Source organism: Morus notabilis, unplaced genomic scaffold (genome assembly GCF_000414095.1).
Source record: "Morus notabilis unplaced genomic scaffold, ASM41409v2 Scaffold122, whole genome shotgun sequence".
Taxonomy (NCBI): Eukaryota; Viridiplantae; Streptophyta; class Magnoliopsida; order Rosales; family Moraceae; genus Morus; species Morus notabilis.
Window position 1 is genome coordinate 133,032 of NW_010358752.1, and position 21,356 is coordinate 154,387.

General features: G+C 39.1%; 1 protein-coding gene across 1 annotated transcript in view; it reads left to right on the forward strand.

The window, feature by feature from the left end:
- The window catches only part of LOC21390930 (probable methyltransferase PMT13), a 19,975-nt gene extending 851 nt beyond the window's left edge, over window positions 1-19,124 (forward strand). Inside the window, exons 2-8 of the mRNA XM_010093249.2 lie at window positions 37-288; window positions 16,074-16,277; window positions 16,364-16,574; window positions 16,659-16,920; window positions 17,049-17,423; window positions 18,125-18,220; window positions 18,578-19,124. Of these exons, the coding sequence (XP_010091551.2) occupies window positions 37-288; window positions 16,074-16,277; window positions 16,364-16,574; window positions 16,659-16,920; window positions 17,049-17,423; window positions 18,125-18,220; window positions 18,578-18,800 (1,623 nt within the window). The 3' untranslated portion in view covers window positions 18,801-19,124. The remainder of the gene's footprint in view (window positions 1-36; window positions 289-16,073; window positions 16,278-16,363; window positions 16,575-16,658; window positions 16,921-17,048; window positions 17,424-18,124; window positions 18,221-18,577) is intronic.
- Window positions 19,125-21,356: the final 2,232 nt, after the last annotated feature.

A 21,356-nucleotide genomic window follows, 5' to 3' on the forward strand; every position in this document is an offset into this window, starting at 1 on the left:
CCGGGCCGGCAGCCGCTGCTGATGTCCTCCACCGCCGATCCGAAGCAGCGCCACCGCCTCGTGACGGTGGTGGAGTTGGGGCGCCACCACCACCCGATCGACGCCTGCCAGGCCGACGCCGTCGACCACATGCCCTGCGAGGATCCCCGCCGCAACAGCCAGCTCAGCCGCGAGATGAACTTCTACAGGGAGAGGCACTGCCCTCTTCCCGAGGAGACCCCGCTCTGCCTCATCCCTCCACCCAATGGCTACAAGATTTCCGTGCCCTGGCCTGAGAGCTTGCACAAGGTCAGCCTCAGCCCTTATACTGTTGTTTCGGATTTTTTTTTAATTGTCGATGTTCTTATTGTTTCTCTTTTTTGAATCGGAAATTTGGATGGTTCATGGTCTTTGTTTTAATGTTGAGTTTTACGGATCCTGCCGTTGAAAGGTCTGTTTTTATCCCAGTGTCACAAAGGGTGTTACAACAAACACTGAGGATATGTTAAGTATTTCGGACTAAGCAATCAGTAAATAATTTTGCAGTGAAGCTATGCAGAAAATAATAATGTAGAAACAAAAGAGACACATGAAATTAATATCGCATTTTGGTACGCACACTTACATTGGCGGGGCCACGTCCAGACAGTGAACAATCCACTAAGATTGAAAGATTACAAACACCAATAACGGTCTTACACACTCAAGACTCCCTCGTTGATCGTGTCGCTGTTATGTTGAGTCTCCTTAAAGGACTTGTCCAGCAGATACCACCCGACTTTGTAACATTACTTCACAAGCAAGTATTGACATCCACCATGAGAACAGTCCGCCAGATTTTCCACACAAAATAACCAATCTGTCTCAATTCCACAACCCTCAAAATGTGCTCACCGTCTTTTTAAAACAGCCGCACACTCCCCTGCTATATCAGCTACACAAAAACACCTCTGTCCTCTAAAACGGACCAGCCTCTTCAAAGCAAAATATTCTTTCTATAGATACCTCCAATCTTCCAGCCGAGTCAACCAAAGCAGCCACCAATCATCAATTAGCCAAGTCAACCAAATCAGTCACCAATCAATCTCAGCAAAATCAATCCAAATCTAGAGGACCATTCCAAACTTGATGCAGCTAACCCAAAAAGGAAAAAACTGTTTCTTTGAATTCATACTTCCGACTTTTAGCAAAAAATTGCCAACTAACTAAGAGCAGTCCTAACAATCTCCTCTTTTGGCATTTTTGGTAAAACACTAAGAACATCCTAATACTAGGAAATTCAAAAGAAACAGACAACATACATAAAATGTTGTTCTGGACACAAATTACAAACAATTACTAGACTCCCCCTTTTTGTCAAAAAGACTGCCAAAGTAAGGTAGCAGACAAAAGAAATAACAGGACCATAACAGAAGAAACTAGGAAGAAGTACCAACTCCATCAGCAGCTGAAGAAGACTAGAGATCCTCAAGTAGTGCCGCAGTCTCCCTCTTGCGCTGATAAATTTCTTTGAGCTCCTGTAAAAGTCTCTTTTCACGAGCAGCAAGATCATGTAATTCCTTCTGCAAGTACTAAATGGTACGAGTTTTTTGAACAGCAGCAACCGATTGAGAGGAACTGGATGTGACACCAATTGAGACATGAGTAGCATCCTCCTGCAGCTCGTCTTCAGAAACTGAGAAAGGCTCCCCTTGAACATCATCCACATGCTTCCCAGAGTGAAGTTTCTTTGAAATTCTAAGTTCGCCTGGAAATTTGGCAAACACCTCTACTGACTTCTTAATATCGTTTTGAGACATCAACACACCATAAATGAGAGAGGGAAATGGGAGCACCTAATAGTTGAACAAAACTTTCAGCATTACCTACTATCTGATCATAAATGAGTTGTCCAATGTCAAAGGAGAAGCATAGATTAATCATGCAGAGCAATTTGGCCAGAGGCTTATTGACACCAGTTGAATGTGTACTAGGCATCCAGTTCTTCAAGGCAATATTGTGCAAACAAAATACTTCAAACTTAACTCAGCAGCAGGAAAAGATTTTGAGGCTGGCCAATTACAGCGGACATTTGCAGTTAACTTAGTTATGATCTGATCATAGCTTGCTTCACATTCCACAACCGTTCTATGACTTCCATAAAAGTCATTGATAATTGCCGGTGAAAAATCAAACAAGTGACATCTGACAAAAACTTTATGAAACATTGGGGATTTATGATCATTAACTCCACTAACCAAATTTGCATAGAACACTAAGACCACATCCTTTACAAATGGTTTTACTTTAGTGACTGTTCCAAGTAAACTCTAATTCTTCAGAAGTTCCAAAACACTCAATTCTCCAAATTCAGTTTCATTCAGTAATCTTTCAGAGAATATCTTCCTTTTAATCACTGACTTGCAGACAATTTTATTCAAATCAGAATAAAAGAGAATAGTATCATCCTTACCAGAGCTTGGAATAGAGGATTTCTTCGCTTTCTCTCTTTTGATGGTCTCTGGAGCTTTTGCTTGAGACTTGGCCTTGGACCTAGTAACCTTGCAAGAATTGACTGGAGCACCGGTTTGCTTCTGGTTCTTCCTCTTTGGCAAAGGATCAGTGGAGGGTTGAGATGGTTCGACCTCAACAGCCTCATCAGGAGCACCAGGAGCAGTTGATGAATGGAAGGCATTATCACTCGAGGAGGCAGACTTCTTCTTATTCTGCTTCTTAGATTGAGCCCGAATTTGGGTTTCAATTCGTGTTTGGGACTTTTGTTTCATCCCTTCTGGATAGACCGGGAAACGAGAGGTCCACGAAGGAAAAACTCAATCTGACAAGAAACTTCATCAAGTTTGGGGGTGACTGAGGCGAACTTCCAGGAGAGGGCTGTGATGCACCAGCATTGACCAGAGAAGCTGCTGGTGGCAGAGACATTGGAGCAGGGGCGGTGGAATCATCAGAATTTGAAGAACCCTAAGGAGTAGAGAAAACGTCTTCACAGTGGCCGGACTCTGACAGAGTGACAAATGGAACAATTTCCGACGGACGAAGAATGGCGAGAGGAACCGGTTCGGCTTCATCGGAGAACTGAGAATTCTGGCGTGGACCAGTCGTAGTGGAGGTTGATGGAGCCTTCAGCTTTTTTGGCGGAGATCGTGCCATTACTTTCCCCTGTAATTCCTCTTGGAATTTTGCAACCGCTTCATTGATTTCCTTGGATCGAGAATTGTGAGTTTTCACCATTGTTGAGAAACAAAAAAAAACTTGGTTCGCAACCGCTCAAGTGTTTTGTGTCGCAACCGCTCGAATGTTGTGTCGAAACCCTAAAGCCCCAAATTCATATAAACAAACTCCCGGGAACACACAAACATCCCAAAACGCATTTTCGTTTTTTATTTTTTTTATTTTATTTTTTATACATTACATTACACAAATTCCAAGAGCCATCCTCAAAGACTCAAATCGGAGAGCATCCAGTGCCTTGGTAAAAATATCTGCCAGTTGTTTTTCAGTAGCAATGTACTTAAGAGTGACTGTTTTATTCTCCACTAATTCTCTGATAAAGTGATGATGAATATCAATATGCTTCGTGCGAGAGTGTTGGACTGGATTTTTAGAGATATTTATTGCACTAGTATTGTCACGGTATACAGTCAGAAAATCTTATGAAATACCATAATTTTCAAGCATCTGTTTCATCCATAATAGCTGAGTGCAACAGCTTCCTGCTGCTATATACTCTGCCTCTGCTCTGGATAGAGAAATGGAATTCTGCTTTTTACTAAACCAGGAAACAAGATTATTCCCCAAATAAAAACATCCACCAGATGTGCTCTTTCTATCATCAGCATTGCCAGCCCAGTCTGCATCACTGAAACCTACGAGACTAGAATTTATATCTCTAGAAAACCAAATTCCATAGTCCACTGTACCACTTAGATACCGAATTATCCTTTTAACTGCAGCTAAGTGAGACTCTTTAGGATTTGCCTGATATCTAGCACAAACTCCAACACTAAAGCATATGTCAGGTCTACTAGCAGTTAAATACAAGAGACTCCCAATCATGCTTCGATAGAGACTAGGATCAACTGAAGTGCCATTATCGTCTTTCATCAATTTCTCATTTGTGCCCATAGGAGTTCTCAAATGTCTTGATTTTTCAAGGCCAAATTTCTTCACTAAATTTCTTGCATATTTGTTTTGAGAAATAAAAATCCCATTTTGCATTTGTTTCACTTGCAGGCCAAGGAAATAGTTCAATTCGCCCACCATACTCATCTCAAACTCCTTCATCTGATCAACAAACTCATCTACTTTTCCCTGACTTGTGGATCCAAATACAATGTCATCCACATATATTTGAGCAATGATAATTCCAGACTTGAACTTCTGATAAACAATGTTTTGTCAACTCCCCCTTTCGTATAGCCCTTCCTGTTCAAGGAATCTGTCAACCGTTCATATCAGGCTCTAGGTGCTTGCTTCAATCCATATAAAGCCTTGTTGAGCTTGTAGACATAGTTAGGTTGAAGAGGATCTTCGAAATCTTTAGGTTGCTCTACAAATACTTCCTCATTCAGGAATCCATTCAAAAATGCACTTTCACATCCATTTGAAACAACTTAAACCCCAAAAGACAGGCAATAGAGAGCAAAAGCTTAATTGACTCAAGTCTTGCAACGGGAGCAAAAGTCTCATCAAAATCAACTCCTTCAACCTGAGTGTACCCCTGCGCAACAAGTCTCGCCTTGTTTCTGGTAATGTTCTCATGTTCATCAGTTTTATTCTTGAAAATCCACTTAGTACCAATAACATTGAAACCACTTGGTCTAGGAACTAAGCTCCACACATCATTTCTCACAAACTGCTCCAACTGCATTGCATTAATCCAGAATTCATCTTAAAGTGCTTCTTTAACATTCTTTGGTTCCACAGTAGAAGTGTAGCACACATATCTCACAATGTCTCGATAATTTTGCTTTGGTTTGTCTCGAGTACGTATACCATCATGAATGTTTCCAATGACCTCCTTAACTGGACGATTCTTCTTAATTCTGGAAGACGATTGGATCTGCTACTTTGTCAAACTCTGTCTCTGGTTCTGACTGCGCTGTCCCAGGCAGTATTACAACACCATCTGCAACATTGTCTGTGACACTGTCTTCAGCACTATGCATCTCTTCTCCTTGATCAACTATTTCAGATTTATCAAAAGCTTCATCTTCAGAGAGTCGTTCTCCAGTCCCTTTGAAGTCATCAACTACCACATTTGCAGACTCCATGATAGCTTGAGTTCTCTTGTTGTAAACTCTATAGGCTCGACTATTATTAGAGTAACCAAGAAAAACTCCATCACCTTTTGCGTCAAGTTTTCCTCGCTGTTCCCGATCATTGAGAATATAGCACACTTCCGAAAATATGGAAGTATTTGAGATTAGGTTTCTTGCCCTTCTAAATCTCATAGGGAGTCATCTTTGTACTTGGTCTAAGGTACACTCTGTTAATTGTGTAGCAAGCTGTGTTCATAACTTCTGCCCATAGTCTAAACTCTAATCTTTTAGAATTCAGCATTACTCGAGCCATTTCTTGAAGCATACGATTCTTTCTCTCAACAACACTATTCTGTTGTGGTGTTTTAGGAGTTGAAAACTCATGAGCTATACTATGTTTATTGCAAAACTCAGCGAAGACAGCATTTTCAAATTCCTTCCCATGATTGCTTATGATTCTTACAATTTTTCCAATGCTACAATCCTTTTCGTTCGAGAGTCTGACACACAAGTTCTTGAACACTTAAAATGTATCTGACTCTTCTCTGATAAAGTCCACCCAAGTAAATCTTGAGAAATCATCCACACAAACAAACATGTATTGCTTTCCACCAATGCTTTCAACTTGCATTGGACCCATAAGATCCATGTGTAGCAACTCAAGAACCCGTGTTGTTGAAATTTGTTGTACCACTTTATGAAAACTTTCATTTGTTTTCCTATTTGACAGGGTCCACAAACCCTAAAAGGTTTTTCTCCTACCTTAGGAACTCCTCTCACAGCCCCAATTTTGACAATCTTCCTTAGAGTCTTGTAGTTCAAGTGACCTAGTTTTTGATGTCAAATCTCAGCTTCATCAACAGTACACTTGTGATAGTTAGGTGGAAGAGTTAACATATAACAATTATCCGAAGATTTTGATCCTTCCATAACACAACTTTCTGCTTTATCAAACACTTGGCACTCATCCTTGTAGAACCTTACATGAAGTCCTTGGTCGCACAGTTGACTGATGCTAATCAGATTAGCCTTTAATCCTTCAACCAGCAATATTCTTCAATCTTGGTAGACCCTTAACGTTTAGCATTCCTTTGCCGAGAACTTTGCCTTTGAGACCATTTCCAAAAGTCACATGTCCTTAAGTGCAGCTTTTCACATCTTTCAGGAAACTTTTATCTCCTGTCATGTGCTTTGAGCAACCACTATCAAAGTACCATGCACTTGCAGTGCTTGTTTTCAGGGAAGTGTAAGCTACATGACATTTATGTTCAGATTTTCTCACCCACACTTGACTAGTGTTTCTGAAATAAGCATCTTTCTTCTTCCTAGATGTTCTTCTTGTTGGCTTTGAAGTAGAAAAATACATCTCTCTCCTCAAATCTTTCAAGTATTTGAAGCATCGAGGTTGAATGTGTCCAGGATAATGGCAATAATGACAGGTGGGAGTGAATCTTCCTTGTTGTGACCGTGTCTCAGGTACTTTCTTGCTTGTGACTGGTTGAGGTTCTTGTGAGACGGTTTCTTTCACAAATACAGTCTTTGAGGTTGAGCATTCACCAGTGTAGCCAAGACCATAGCGATCATCACTAGCTTTTCCCTTAGTGAGAATATGTTCTAGTTTAGATGTACTAGAATTCAACATCTTTAGAGTCCTTTGTGTATGTTATAATTCCGCCTTCAATTCTTGTAGCTTCTTCTCCTTTTTAGCAAACTTGTGCCTCATAGTTAGCAGTAGTTCTTGTCAAGACTTCATTTTCTCTCACAAGTTCACCTACACGATCCTCCAAAGTCTTATTCAGTTTGCACACTTTAACCCATTTGTCAAACATGGTTTTGTATGCTTCTTGTATTGCATCATCTATCAATTCTTCTCCATCACTGCTGCTGTTTGATTCTTACTCACTTTCTTCCTTCTCGCTGTTCACTGTCTCTATATCAGCTATTGTTGTGACACTGTCTGCAACACCGTTTGTAACATTGTCTGCAGAGTCATCCTGACCAGTGTACACATTAAAAATAACATAGTTGCTTACGTGATCATCATCTTCCTGACTCCTTTCTAATTCCTCATCACTCCATGTTGCACTTAGTGACTTCTTCTTCTTCTTAAGTGTGTTGGCACATTCGGATTGGATGTGACCATATCCGTCGCACTCCCTGCACTGAATGCCTCTACTTTTTGTCTTCATTTCAGTGTTATTTGCTGTGAATTTGTTCTTCTGTGAATTGCTAGAGTTGCCGAAGCTTGAATTTCTATTCCTCTTGTTAATTTCTTCATTACTCGATTAAAGTTTTTTGTCAACAAAGCGAGGGTCTCAGCCAAGTCTTCTTGGGGCTTGTTCTTTTGATGTTTTTGAGTTAGATAACTTGAGTGTAGATTTTGAGTTGAGTTTGAGTTATAACTTGAGTTGAAATTGTAACTTGAGTTTGTGTTTGGTTGTGTACATTTGAGTTATGGTTTGATATAAGAATCTTTTTTGAGTTTGTGTTTGAGTAAGTTAAAACTTGAATTTATTTTTAGATAGTATTTTAATAAAAACTCAATGTTGGTGAAAAATTTTAATAGGGTATATGGGTATAGTTTTATTCGTATTTTCGTTGTCAATGCATAGAAAAAAAAATCATCTCAATCAGAATTAAAACGAAAAAGTTATAGCATTTTTAAGAATAGAAAAAATACTGTTCATTAACTTGAGTTCGAGTTTCTGAACTCGAGTTGAAGGGAAAACTTGAACTCGAGTTTTAGTTCCAAACTCAAGTTTAAACTCGAGTTCAAACTCGAGTTCAAACTTAAAAGAACATGAACTCGAATAAAGTTGTAACTCGAGTTATCTTTTTTTGAGTTTTTCACTCAAAAACTACATTGCCGAACAGGCCCTTGATCATCCGAGTCTTCTTCTACATGAGTCTTTTGAGCTCCAGCACGAAGAGCAACTTCCTTGTCTTTCTTGTCTTCATCAAGATTCATTTCAAAAGTGCGTAAAGAACCTGTTGAATTCGGAAGTCAAAGTTAGAGAATTTAATTTAGGAAAGTATTTTAGAAATAAAAGGAGAGATAGGTTGTGATCTTCTCTCATGATTCTGTTTCCTAATTTTTAGGAGAGAATCAAGCTAGTTAGTTATTTCCTTATTAGTCATTTGTGTATATATATGCTATTGTAGTGTTCCGGAATGAAATAAATAAGAAGTTTAGAAATTCTTCATGGTATCAGAGCCAGTTTTCTAAACCCTAATCCCTTCCGGCCATCTCTCACTTCGGCCATCACTCATTCCGGCCATCTCTCTCTGGCCATCTCTCATTCCAGCCATCTCTCTCTGGCCATCTCTCATTCCGGCCATCTCTCGCCAAGTTTTTCCTGGCCATCTCTTAATTGTCCTTAGGCCGATTATCTCCGGCCTTCCTCTTCTCTATTTCCAGCAACCATATTCGGTCTTTCCCTCATCTTCTTCTTCGCAAGATTTGAAACATGACAAAATACGGAATGTCATCATCACAAACATCCAGTGTCACGACACCAGAATCAGGGGGCAGTTCACAAATTCCAAACCTTAGTGGCAGCGAATCCTCTCCTGTTCTCATCACAGGACACAAATTAAATGGCCATAATTATTTACAATGATCACAATCTATGTTGCTGTTCATTTGTGGCAAGGGAAAAGATGAGTATCTCACAGGAGAAGCAGCCATGCCAAAGACTACAGATTCAGGTTCAAGAAGTGGAAGATTGAAAATAGCATGATCATGTCATGGCTTATCAATTCCATGAACAATGACATAGGTGAAAATTTCTTGCTATTTGGGACTACAAAAGAAATATGGGATGCCGCCAAAGAAACTTACTCCAGTTCTGAAAATATTTCAGAACTATTTCAAGTTGAATCAGCCCTTCATGACTTCCGCCAAGGAGAGCAGTCTGTTACTCAGTATTACAACACTCTCATACGGTATTGGCAGCAACTTGACTTATTCGAGACTTACTCATGGAAATGTCCGGACGATACAGCAACGTATAGGCAGGTTGTGGAACAAAAAAGGCTGTTCAAGTTTTTCCTAGGACTTAACAGGGAGTTGGATGATGTTCGAGGTCGAATCATGGGCACTAAATGATTGCCCAGTCTTAGGGAGGCCTTCTCAGAGGTTAGGCGTGAAGAAAGTAGAAAGAAAGTGATGATGGGATCTAAGGAACAACATGCCTCAACGTTAGATGCCTCTGCCCTTGCTGTTCGATCATTTAACAGTAATGGCGGAGATTATCAGAAACGTGAAAGACCTTGGTGTGATTACTGTAAGAAACTAGGCCATTACAAGGAGGCTTATTGGAAGCTCCTTGGCAAACCAGCAGATTGGAAACCAAAGCCACGGTTTGATAGAGACAGCAAAGCACATGTGGCTTCCAACTCTGATAGTGCTCCTATTCCCGAGCCTAGCCCATTCAACAAAGAGCAGATGAATGTACTGCAGAAACTGTTTAGTCAAGTTGGCAGTGGTAGCATTACTGGGGCTGGTTTGGTTGCTCAAACAGATTCGCATACAGCCTTCACTGCTAACCGTGGAGGAATGAGGCCATGGATAGTAGACACAGGTGCTTCTGATCACATGACAGGAGATGCTGCCCTTCTCCAAAATTACAAGCCAAGCAGTGGTCACTCGTCCGTCCATATAGCTAATGGTTCAAATTCAAAAATCGTTGGGACAGGCTCCATCAAACTCACTAAAGAATTGTATCTCGACTCTGTCCTCTATGTTCCAAACTTGGATTGTAATCTTTTGTCCATTAGCAAATTGGCTCGTGACCTTCAATGTGTTACTAAATTTTATCCAAACTTGTGTGTTTTTTAGGACTTGAAATCGGGGAAGATGATTGGCAGTGCTGAACTGTGCTCCGGGCTCTATCTCCTCTCATGTGGCCGATCCTCAAACCAAGTCTCTCAAGCAAGTTGTGTCCAATCTCAGAGTCTGTTAGAGTCTTTTAATTCTGTGTCAAATTCCAATGTCAATAAAGATAGTGAAATTATATTGTTACACTATCTTCTTGGTCATCCTAGCTTTGTTTATCTTGCAAAATTGTTTCCCAAATTATTTATCAATAAAAGTCCAGCATCCTTTCATTGTGAAATTTGTCAGATTGCAAAGCATACTCGAACAATATATCCTCACATCCCATACAAACCTTCAACTGCTTTTTCTTTGATCCATAGTGATGTGTGGGGTCCCTCACGGATAAAAATGTTTCTGGCACTCGATGGTTTGTGACATTTGTTGATGATCATACACGGGTAACTTAGGTTTATCTTATGAAAGAAAAGTCAAAGGTCGGACAAATTTTTCAAACCTTCAATCTTATGGTTCAAAATCAATTCAATTCTAGAATTCAGGTACTCAAGTCAGACAATGCTAGGGAATACTTCACTAGTAGTCTCAATACCTACCTTCAGAACCACGGGATTATCCACTTAAGTTCTTGTGTTGACACCCCGCAACAAAACGGGGTGGTTGAACGCAAGAATAGACATCTCTTGGAGGTTGCCTGGTGTCTTATGTTTTCCTCTAATGTTCCGAACTATTTCTGGGGGGAAGCCATTCTCACAGCTACCTATTTGATTAACCGCATGCCATCCAAAGTCCTTACCTTTCAATCTCCACGTCAGCTTCTTCTAGAAAATTTCCCTCACACCCGTGCAGCTTCATCTGATTTACCACTCAAAGTATTTGGTTGCACGGTATTCGTTCATGTGTGTATCCTCAACACCGTAGCAAATATGATCCTAGAGCCAATAAATGCATTTTCCTAGGGTACTCTCCAAACCAAAAAGGGTACAAATGTTATTCTCCAATCAACAAAAGATTTTACACCACCATGGATGTCTCTTTCTTTGAACACATGTTCTTCTATCCCAAATCTCGTGTTCAGGGAGAGAGCATGAATGAACATCAAGTTTGGGAGTCTCTTCTTGAGTCGGTACCTTTTTCTCACTCAGAGTCACCAAGGCCTTCTCAAACCGTGCCCACTGACTCATCCACACCTGTGCCGTCATCAGTCCAGCCCACAAATGTTTCTTCTCCCGTGCCTATCCAGTCCGTAACCCCACAGCTTGCTAATGAGAATTTATAAGTCTACATTAGGAGGAAGAAGAGACAGGAGCTAGAGCACAGATCACAGCCAACATGTGGCCAATATATTGACTCAATTTCAAGTCCACCTGAAGAAAACATGGGTACGGATAGGGATGAAGATGTGCCAATTCCCAGCATTGATGACTCTATCCTGCCGATTGTATTGAGGAAGGGTGTGAGGAGATGTACAGGTCATCCAATTGGGAATTATGTCACTTATGAAGGGCTATCACCATCTTACAGAGCATTTGCTACGTCTCTTGATGATATTCAGGTTCCCAACACAATACAAGAGGCATTACAAAATTCTGAATGGAAGAAGGCAGTGCAAGATGAGATTGATGCACTTGAGAAGAATGGGACATGGACTATCACTGACTTACCAGTTGGAAAAAGGCCCGTGGGGTGCAAGTAGATTTTCACTATAAAGTACAAAGCAGATGGATCAGTCGAGAGATTCAAGGCTCGGTTGGTAGCTAGAGGATTTACACAATCCTATGGGATAGACTATCAAGAGACTTTTGCTCCTGTTGCAAAACTTAACACTATCAGAATTCTTCTCTCATTGGCGGTCAACCAAGATTGATGCTTGCAACAACTGGACATAAAAAATGCTTTTCTAAATGGTGATCTAGAAGAAGAAGTCTACATGGAAATCCCACCTGGTTTCGAAGGAAGTATGGCAAAGAATCAGGTTTGCAAACTCCGGAAGTCCTTGTACGGCCTTAAACAATCTCCCCGAGCCTGGTTTGACAGATTCACAAAGGCGGTTTTGAAGCTGGGTTACGTACAGGGTCAGGCTAATCATACTCTGTTTGTCAAGAAATCTCATGCTGGGAAAATTGCCATATTGATAGTCTACGTTGATGATATTATTCTATCTGGGAATGATGTGAAGGAATTGCAGGAGTTGAAGAAGTATTTGTTAGAAGAATTTGAGGTTAAAGATCTTGGAAATCTGAAATATTTCATTGGAATGGAAGTGGCTAGATTAAGGAAGGGCATTGTCGTTTCTCAAAGGAAATATATTCTAGACCTTCTTAAGGAGACCGGTATGCTTGGATGCAAACCAGTTGATACTCCTATGGACAGTCAAAAGAAACTTGACACCGAGAAAGAAAGTACACCAGTAGACAGGGGGAGATATCAGCGACTTGTTGGACGCCTGATTTATCTGTCACACACTCGGCCAGATATTGGTTTTGTAGTGAGTGTTGTAAGTCAATTCATGCACAGCCCTACAGAGGAACACATGGAAGCAGTCTACAGAGTTCTTAGATACTTAAAAATGACACTAGGGAAATGCCTATTCTTCAGAAAGACGGAGAATCGTGACACTGAAGTGTATTCAGATGCAGATTGGGCATGAAACATCATTGATAGACGGTCAACTTCTGGATACTGTTCCTTTGTCTAGGGCAATCTAGTTACCTGGAGGAGCAAGAAGCAATCAGTGGTAGCCAGAAGTAGTGCAGAAGCTGAGTACAGAGCACTAGCATAGGGAATTTGTGAAGGGATTTGGATAAAAAGGGCTCTTAGTGAACTGGGACAAATGAGTTCATCTCCTATTCTGATGATGTGTGATAATCAGGCAGCTATAAGCATAGCAAAGAATCTCGTGCATCATGACAGGACTAAGCACGTTGAGATTGACAGACACTTCATCACAGAGAAGGTGACTAGTGAGACCGTTAAATTGAACTACATTCCTACCAAACAACAAACAGCAGACATCATCACCAAAGCTCTACCAAGACCTAACTTTGAAGACTTAATTTGTAAGCTGGGTTTATATGATATATATTCTCCAGCTTGAGGGGGAGTGTTGAATTCGGAAGTCAAAGTTAGAGAATTTAATTTAGGAAAGTATTTTAGAAATAAAATGAGAGATAGGTTGTGATCTTCTCTCATGATTCTGTTTCCTAATTTTTAGGAGAGAATCAAGCTAGTTAGTTATTTCCTTATTAGTCATTTGTGTATATATATGCTATTGGTGTACCGGAATGAAATAAATAAGAAGTTCAAAAATTCTTCAGAACCCATCAACTCCTCTAGCTTCATCGTTCGTACATTCTTGGCCTCCTCAATAGCTGTCACTTTATAGGCGAATCTTCTGGGAAGTGATCTCAGTGCCTTCCTCATAAGTTTTTCCTCAGAAAATTTTTCACCAAGAGCAAATTCCTTATTAGCAATGTCACACAATTTTGAATTAAACTCAGAAATAGTTTCATTTTCAAGCATTATGAGATTCTCAAACCTTGTAGTAAGGATTTGCAATTTTGATAATCTGACAACAACCGTTCCTTCATGTGCGGTTTGTAGGATCTCCCAAGCATCTTTGGTAGATTCACAGGTTGAAATGAGTTTGAACTGATTGGCGTCAACTCCATTGAAAATAAACATTTAGTGCTCTTGAGTTGTTCTTTGCCAATTTGTCTTCTTCTGTGGACCATTTCTCTTCAGGCTTCATAACTTCTTTCCCTTCAGAGTCCTTGGTTACTGGATTTTCCCATCCAGTCAATACAGCACGCCATGCCTTTTCATCGATTGCCTTGATAAACGTCTTCATGCGAGCTTTTCAATATGAATAATTGGATCCATCAAGGAGAGGAGGGCGCGAAACTGTGCCACTTTCTTTCAAAAAGTCCATCCCTGACACTACAGACCAAATCCCAAAACCTCACCAAACAAACGGTTAGTGAACTGCTCTGATACCAATTGAAAGGTCCGTTTTTATCCTAGTGTCACAAAGGGTGTTACAACACTGGTTGAAACACTGAGGATATGTTAAGTATTTCGGACTAAGTAATCAGTAAATAATTTTGCAGTGAAGCTATGCAGAAACAAAAGAGACACAAAATTGATATCGCAGTTCGGTGCGTGCACCTACATTTGCGGGGCCACGTCTAGACAGTGAACAATCCACTAAGATTGAAAGATTACAAACACCAATAACGGTCTTACACACTCAAGACTCCCTCATTGATCGTGTCGCCGTTGTGTTGAGTCTCCTTAAAGGACTTTTCCAGCGGGTACCACCCGACTTTGTAAACATTGCTTCACAAACAAGTATTGACATCCACCATGAGAACAGTCTGCAAGATTTTCCACACAAAACAACCAATCTGTCTCAATTCCACAACCCTCAAAATGTGCTCACCGTCTTATCAAAAAAAAAAAAAAAACAGCCGCACACATCAGCTACACAAAAACACCTATGTCCTCTAAAACGGATCATCCTCTTCAAAGCAAAATAATCACCACGGATTCTGTCCATAGATACCTCCAATCTTCCCGCCGAGTCAACCAAATCAGCCACCAATCATCAATCAGCCAAGTCAACCAAATCAGTCACCAATCAATCTCAGCAAAATCAATCCAAATCCAGAGGACCATTCCAAACTTGATGCAGCTAACCCAAAAAGGAAAAAACTGTTTCTTTGAATTCATACTTCCGACTTTCAGCAAAAAATTGCCAACTAACTAAGAGCAGTCCTAACAGCCGTAACGCAGAGTTTGCTTGCGGATCGATCTTATACTTGGTCATTTTCTGATTGAATTCTGCCGCGACTGAAAATGTAAGTAGCTCTTACGTTAAGAGTTTATTACTATAAAGTAGGAAATAGGGATTTTAATTCCTAACGTGATAATTTGTGAGTCATGATTATGAATAGTCTTTGATTGCATAATTAGGGGTGGTGTCTCATTGCTTTTTGGTGAAGGTATGTGTGTTCATGATTGGGTTTTTTGGAATCTATCTCTGGGCATTTGTAGCAAATGGCTTTGTTTTGATGCGATGTAAACGGAATTGTTTAGGTTAATGTTAAGCTGAGTATTACAACTATGTATACATTTGAGTGTATAAGAGGAGGACTTGGTTTAATTTCTTTGTTTTGCTGTTTTAGGTGTGACTCGGGAATTGAGATAGGTTGGGTTCTTAAGTAAATGAATACAAGCAGCGTGATTACTAGTTTTTCTTTATCTATTAAATAAAACTATGAGAAAGGGGTGGGGTCACACGTTACATCATGAAAAGTTTACCACGCTCAATAGTTAGATTGATGAGCTACAGTTGACTGTTATACTTGGCTTGTGTGAAATGAGTCTTGACACCTTTGGTTAAAACTTTGGTAATATGCTGGAATATTGTGCCATACTTCCACAACAACTAGCATGGCCATAGAAGCCCACACCATGGGGTTAGGAAGAACTTGCACTTAATGCGAGAGATTACAAGAATTACTATCACTTTTGATGTTGGTGGTATGGTTGTGGTGTTTGGAAATCCCTGTATGCTCTTCTTGCACTTTTAATCATGTTACGAATCTTAGGATTATGTAACTACTGGAGAATTTTCTAGGAAAGAAAATGAAAGAAAGTTTGGGAGAAAATTTGAGAAATAGTTTCTGGAAAATGATCAATTCCATTACATCTGAGGGTACAATTGGAAGGTGGAGAGTTTAACTATTAACTGCATAGAATTGTGACGAACTCCCTTATCTGACTAATACAAATGTCATATGTGCCATCAGCTTCTAACACTTGCATAACTAAATATCAAACTTCAGAATTTGCCTCAACAAACCACATTATCTTATGTGGTATATATGTTCCACGGGGCATTTGAGACAGATCTGTTCTGCATCACTGACATTAAACTATTAGCTTACAAGTGATTAATTTATCAATTTATGGTGACATGAGGTTATCTTTGTGTGCAGATTTGGCACAGCAACATGCCACACAATAAAATTGCAGAGAGGAAAGGTCATCAAGGATGGATGAAACTGGAAGGTCCATACTTCATTTTCCCTGGTGGTGGCACCATGTTCCCTGATGGAGCAGTTCAATATATTGAAAAACTTGGACAATACATTCCTATCAGCGGAGGAACTTTGAGGACTGCTCTTGACATGGGATGTGGGGTGGGGGCTTTCCCAATATCTCAATATGATAAGTACTTGACAAAGTTTTTCTTTTCAAATGGTAACAGGATACAATTTTCTTATAGGTTGCCAGTTTTGGTGGGTATCTTTTGAATGAAGGCATTCTAACAATGTCATTTGCTCCAAGAGATTCTCACAAATCACAGATACAGTTTGCACTTGAAAGAGGAATTCCAGCATTTGTTGCCATGCTTGGCACTCGACGACTTCCCTTTCCTGCACTCTCGTTTGATTTGGTTCATTGCTCTCGTTGTCTTATTCCATTCACTGCCTACAGTGAGTTATTTGTCACCTGTTGTCTCTCATTTGAAAAATAATAATAATGTCACAAGCTTACTTTGGAAACTTTTGTCTTCGCAGATGCAACTTATTTCATGGAAGTAGACCGGTTACTTCGCCCAGGAGGTTACCTGATAATCTCTGGGCCCCCTGTAGAGTGGGCTAATCAAGACAAGGAATGGGCAGATCTCCAGGCTGTGGCAAGAGCGTTGTGTTATGAGCTTATTGCTGTGGATGGAAACACGGCTATATGGAAAAAGCCTGCTGTAGATTCATGTCTTCCAAATCAGAATGAATTTGGGCTTCAACTGTGTGATGAGTCAGATGACCCAAGTGCTGCATGGTAACTGTTCCTAAAACATGGTCTTAGTTCTCTGCTTTTCACTTCCTTCTTGTCTCCTTCCCCTTTTACGGTATAATGGCAGTTTGTGGAAAAACAGAAATCATAAATTAGCATAATCATTTTTGCAGGTACTTCAAGCTAAAGAAATGCGTGAGTGGAATGTCTTCTGTCAAGGGAGAATTTGCCATTGGACAGATTTCAAAGTGGCCAGCCAGACTGACGAAAGCTCCTTCAAGGGCCCTGATCATGAAAAATGGCATTGATGTGTTTGAGGCGGACACAAGGCGGTGGGTAAGGAGAGTTGCTTACTATAAGAACTATTTAAACTTGAAGCTGGGAACTTCAGCTGTACGCAACGTCATGGACATGAATGCATTTTTTGGAGGTTTTGCAGCAGCTCTCAAATCTGACCCTGTGTGGGTAATGAATGTTGTACCTGCTCGCAAGCTCTCGACTCTCTCTGTAATTTACGATAGAGGCCTTATCGGTGTCTACCATGATTGGTAAGATTTTACAGTATCCTTTTGTGTTTATTTTATACTTAAAAATTCACGGACAAGATAAACAATATATATTCTGAAACTAACTGGTTAGAATACATGGATAAATGAATTGTTTGCAAGTGACTCACCTTTGTATATTTTTTTAACAACTTTCTCAATCTTGTATTGTAAGAAACATTTCCTGCAATCTTGAGTGGCATCAGTTAACTTGCAAAGGTAGGTGGTTCCATTGTACTTTAGAACAGTTACTGTAATTTGGTCCTAATAAAAGTTGATGATCAGGTTATTTGAAAATGATTCTATCGTTCAAGCTACCACTCAAACTTCATGTCAATGTCTTTTGATTTTAAGGCTGTACTTTACATTTTTTCTGAATAGATGTCCTTCCCTTCTACCTGTATCATTTTATTTTCTTATATTTTATTTCCCACTTGCATTTCTGTAATAGTAATCCTGTTGCACACAGCAGACGTCAAACAGTGACTCATTCTGGTATTAGAGACTTGAGTGCTTCTATGTAAGAGTGGAAAACTTCTATCAAACTTGAATTTGACATTCTTTATGATTGCATTAATCTTTTTCCTGTATGATATTTGACCGTACACCTTTTTGTTCATGATGTGTGGAATTTAGTTCGCGAGAACTCTAACTATGGTAGTCTTATATGTGGTTTTTTTCTGACACATGCTTGCCGGTTCCAGGTGTGAGCCATTCTCGACATATCCTCGGACTTACGATTTTATTCATGTAACTGACATTGAATCTCTCATAAAGCATCAAGGTTCAAGCAAGAACAGGTATGTTTAATTCTTAACCATGTATCTTAGTCATAAATTGATGTCCACGCAAGAGATTATTAAACATTGTACATCTCCGCCTTGGTCATCATTAATGGTATTCTTCTGTCAGAAAGTATATTGCAGACGCATAGTTGTAGAACAATGAGCCCTTGACTGTTATTAACCGAAAATAGGGCAAAAAACATCTAGTCCATGAATATGCTATCCCTATACCTAGCTGCATTGCAGCAACTTGCAACACAGCTTCTGTATAATCCTTGAGATATAAGACATTAATCTTTGCTAAAAATTTTAGGAAAGTGCTTGATGAGTTCTTGAAGTGCCTTTGTTTATTTGACCTTGACTTTGTGACAGGTGTAACCTTGTGGATTTAATGGCGGAGATGGACCGGATATTGCGTCCAGAAGGAACAGTTGTGGTTCGAGATTCTCCTGAGGTCATTGACAAGGTAGCACGCATAGCTCGTGCTGTAAGGTGGACAGCTACCATACACCAGAAAGAACCGGAATCGAACGGAAGGGAAAAAATTCTTGTCGCAACCAAAACCTTTTGGAAGCTGCCTTCGGCATCCCACTGATACAAGCTTTGTCTTTCTTGTATGTAGGTATAGTTTTCTTATTCTTCGTTTATCCCAATTGGGTGCCAAGTGTTTAATCTGCTGTAATCAAGGGGATGCAGTTTTCTTTCTTGTTCCCTGTTTTGGTAATATCGGGTGAAAGTAGGGTTAGGGAATGTGGAGAATGTGCAAAGACGGACGGAAAGAAAGCCTGCTGTTTTAATGTTAGGTTTACATAAAGTAATGGCCGTCATAATTTAAGTTACCTCCAAGGATAATGTAATTTAGAGTTTCCCCCCTTTTTTTCCTCTTCTTTCATCAGTAAGTTGATGATGTTTTGCATTATTTTCTTCATCATTGCCATGTTTCCCTGCACACTTCTTTTGTCTTCTACAGTAGCAATGAAGAAAGCTACTTGGTTTGCTATTCTCTCTCTCTCTCTCTCTCACATTCGTGATGGTTGTACAACCCTATTCAAACACATAATAAGAGAAATGCTAGCTGCCATCGAACTTTGCGCATACCACAAATATAAAAGTTTCGTTTGCTTTACAGATTCGAATTTTCAATTCGAGTTAAGATATAATATTTTTTGAGAGTTTTTAATTGTAATAAAAAAAATTAAATATAATATTTTTAAAAAGTTTTTAACGGTAAAAATTTAAAATTTAAAAATTCAAATCGTTAAAATAAACAACGTCAATTATTATTATTGGATCTTTCTAGGACAAATATTGGAAGTGCGCGTTTCTAACCTTGAATCACATCAAATTATCCAGCGACTAAAAGAATCTTACTGGCAGTGCAATTTTTCAGTTATCATAAAAACCACTATTATTATTATTATTATTTATTATTTCCAACTTCACTGGGAAGATGTCAGCTAAACAGTGACAGTAGTAACAGGGACTCCACAAGATTTACACACAAAAACCCAATAAATTGAATCAATTAATAATTAATACTGCAATTAAAAGGGATAAAATAATCACTGGGAAGAAACATACTTAGGCCTCGTTCATTTCACCGATTTGAGTTTTCAGTTCTAGGTTTCTACAGTAAAAAGCTCTCAGAAAATGTCACATCTAACTTTTTCTGCTACAGTGAAAAGCTCTCAAAAAATGTCACATCTCAGCTCGAATTGAAAACTCGAATCCGCGAAGTGAACGAGGCCTTAATCAAGTCTTAGCTGACCTACCAAATGTTGGTGACATGGCAGGAGAATATATGGCAAGCCAGGGTGGGTCATGGGTATCACCATATGTACCATAGGGTGATTACAACAAATTCGTATGTTTATGTTCGTTCATTTTATCGATTCAAATTTTGCTATAGTAAAAAGTTCTTAAAAACAGTCACATCTAAATTTTTTACTACAGTAAAAAACTCTCACATAAAGTCATATCTTAACTCGAATTAAAAACTTAAATCAGTGAATTAAACGGTCCCTTAATTGTTGACGGTTCATGAGAGGAAGGACGCGGAGATGGGGAAAAATAAGGGAGAAAGATGGGGAAAAATAGGAGAGAGAGAGAGAGAGAGAGAGAGAGAGAGAGAGGAACATTTCGGTGTTATGATGACATTAAATGGAAAATGTAACAATTGCACAGCTCGATAAATTTATGAGAGTTGAGTTGAACGATAGTAATTTTTTTTAAAAATATTTTAAGAATGCCAAAATTATATGGTAATTATTATAATGATATTCGTGATTTATGTTGCAAAATTATATAGTAATTATTATAACGATATTCACGATTTGTACTACAAATATTTGTAGTAATTATTTTAGTTATCTTAGTTTTTTTATTTGTAACATGTTCTCAATTTTTCTTTTGTTATATTTCAACATGACTATTAAATTTTACTATAGCATATAGGGGCTTTTTTTGTGGTGGTAATAACTTTTAAACATCTAAATTTGACCTTTTACATATAAATACCCTACAGAGGGGGTCGAAGTGGTAAGGTGATTAGTTTAAGACTCTTTCTCACTTAAAGAAAATATGGTTTAAAATTCAACGCCGCATTTCACACTCTGGTATCTAATCGAACTCTAGAAGGGTGTCCAATTGAATTGAATGGGGGTTTCGCTGGAAAATGACAAGCCACTTTGATCCTACTAAACCCTTTTGAAAAAAAAAAAAAAAAAAAAAAAAATTAGTATTACAAATTTATACCTAAAATGTGAGACAAGTTTTTCCGAATGTTCCAAACTCCAGTCATCATTCCATCCCTTCGACCGTAATCTAATTCGACTACAACCTGAAATTCAAATAGGATGTCAGCAATAATATAGACTTAAAGCCATATCCAAGACAAAGTCATGAAATTGTTGAAGATCTGCGTAGGCGTAGCTCTCAAGGCTTTGACACTAGATCTTTTGGTCTTGTAAGTCATGGTCACTTGGTCAGTGCCATTTCATCAACGGCGCCATCTGATATTTGGATGGTTCTAATTAGTTAGGCGGCTAGTTTATTAACTTGATTAGTCGAATACAAAACAACTACTCCCTCTAATTTCAACCTCTGTCATACATAAATACATATATGCATATACATATATATAGGTTTTGTC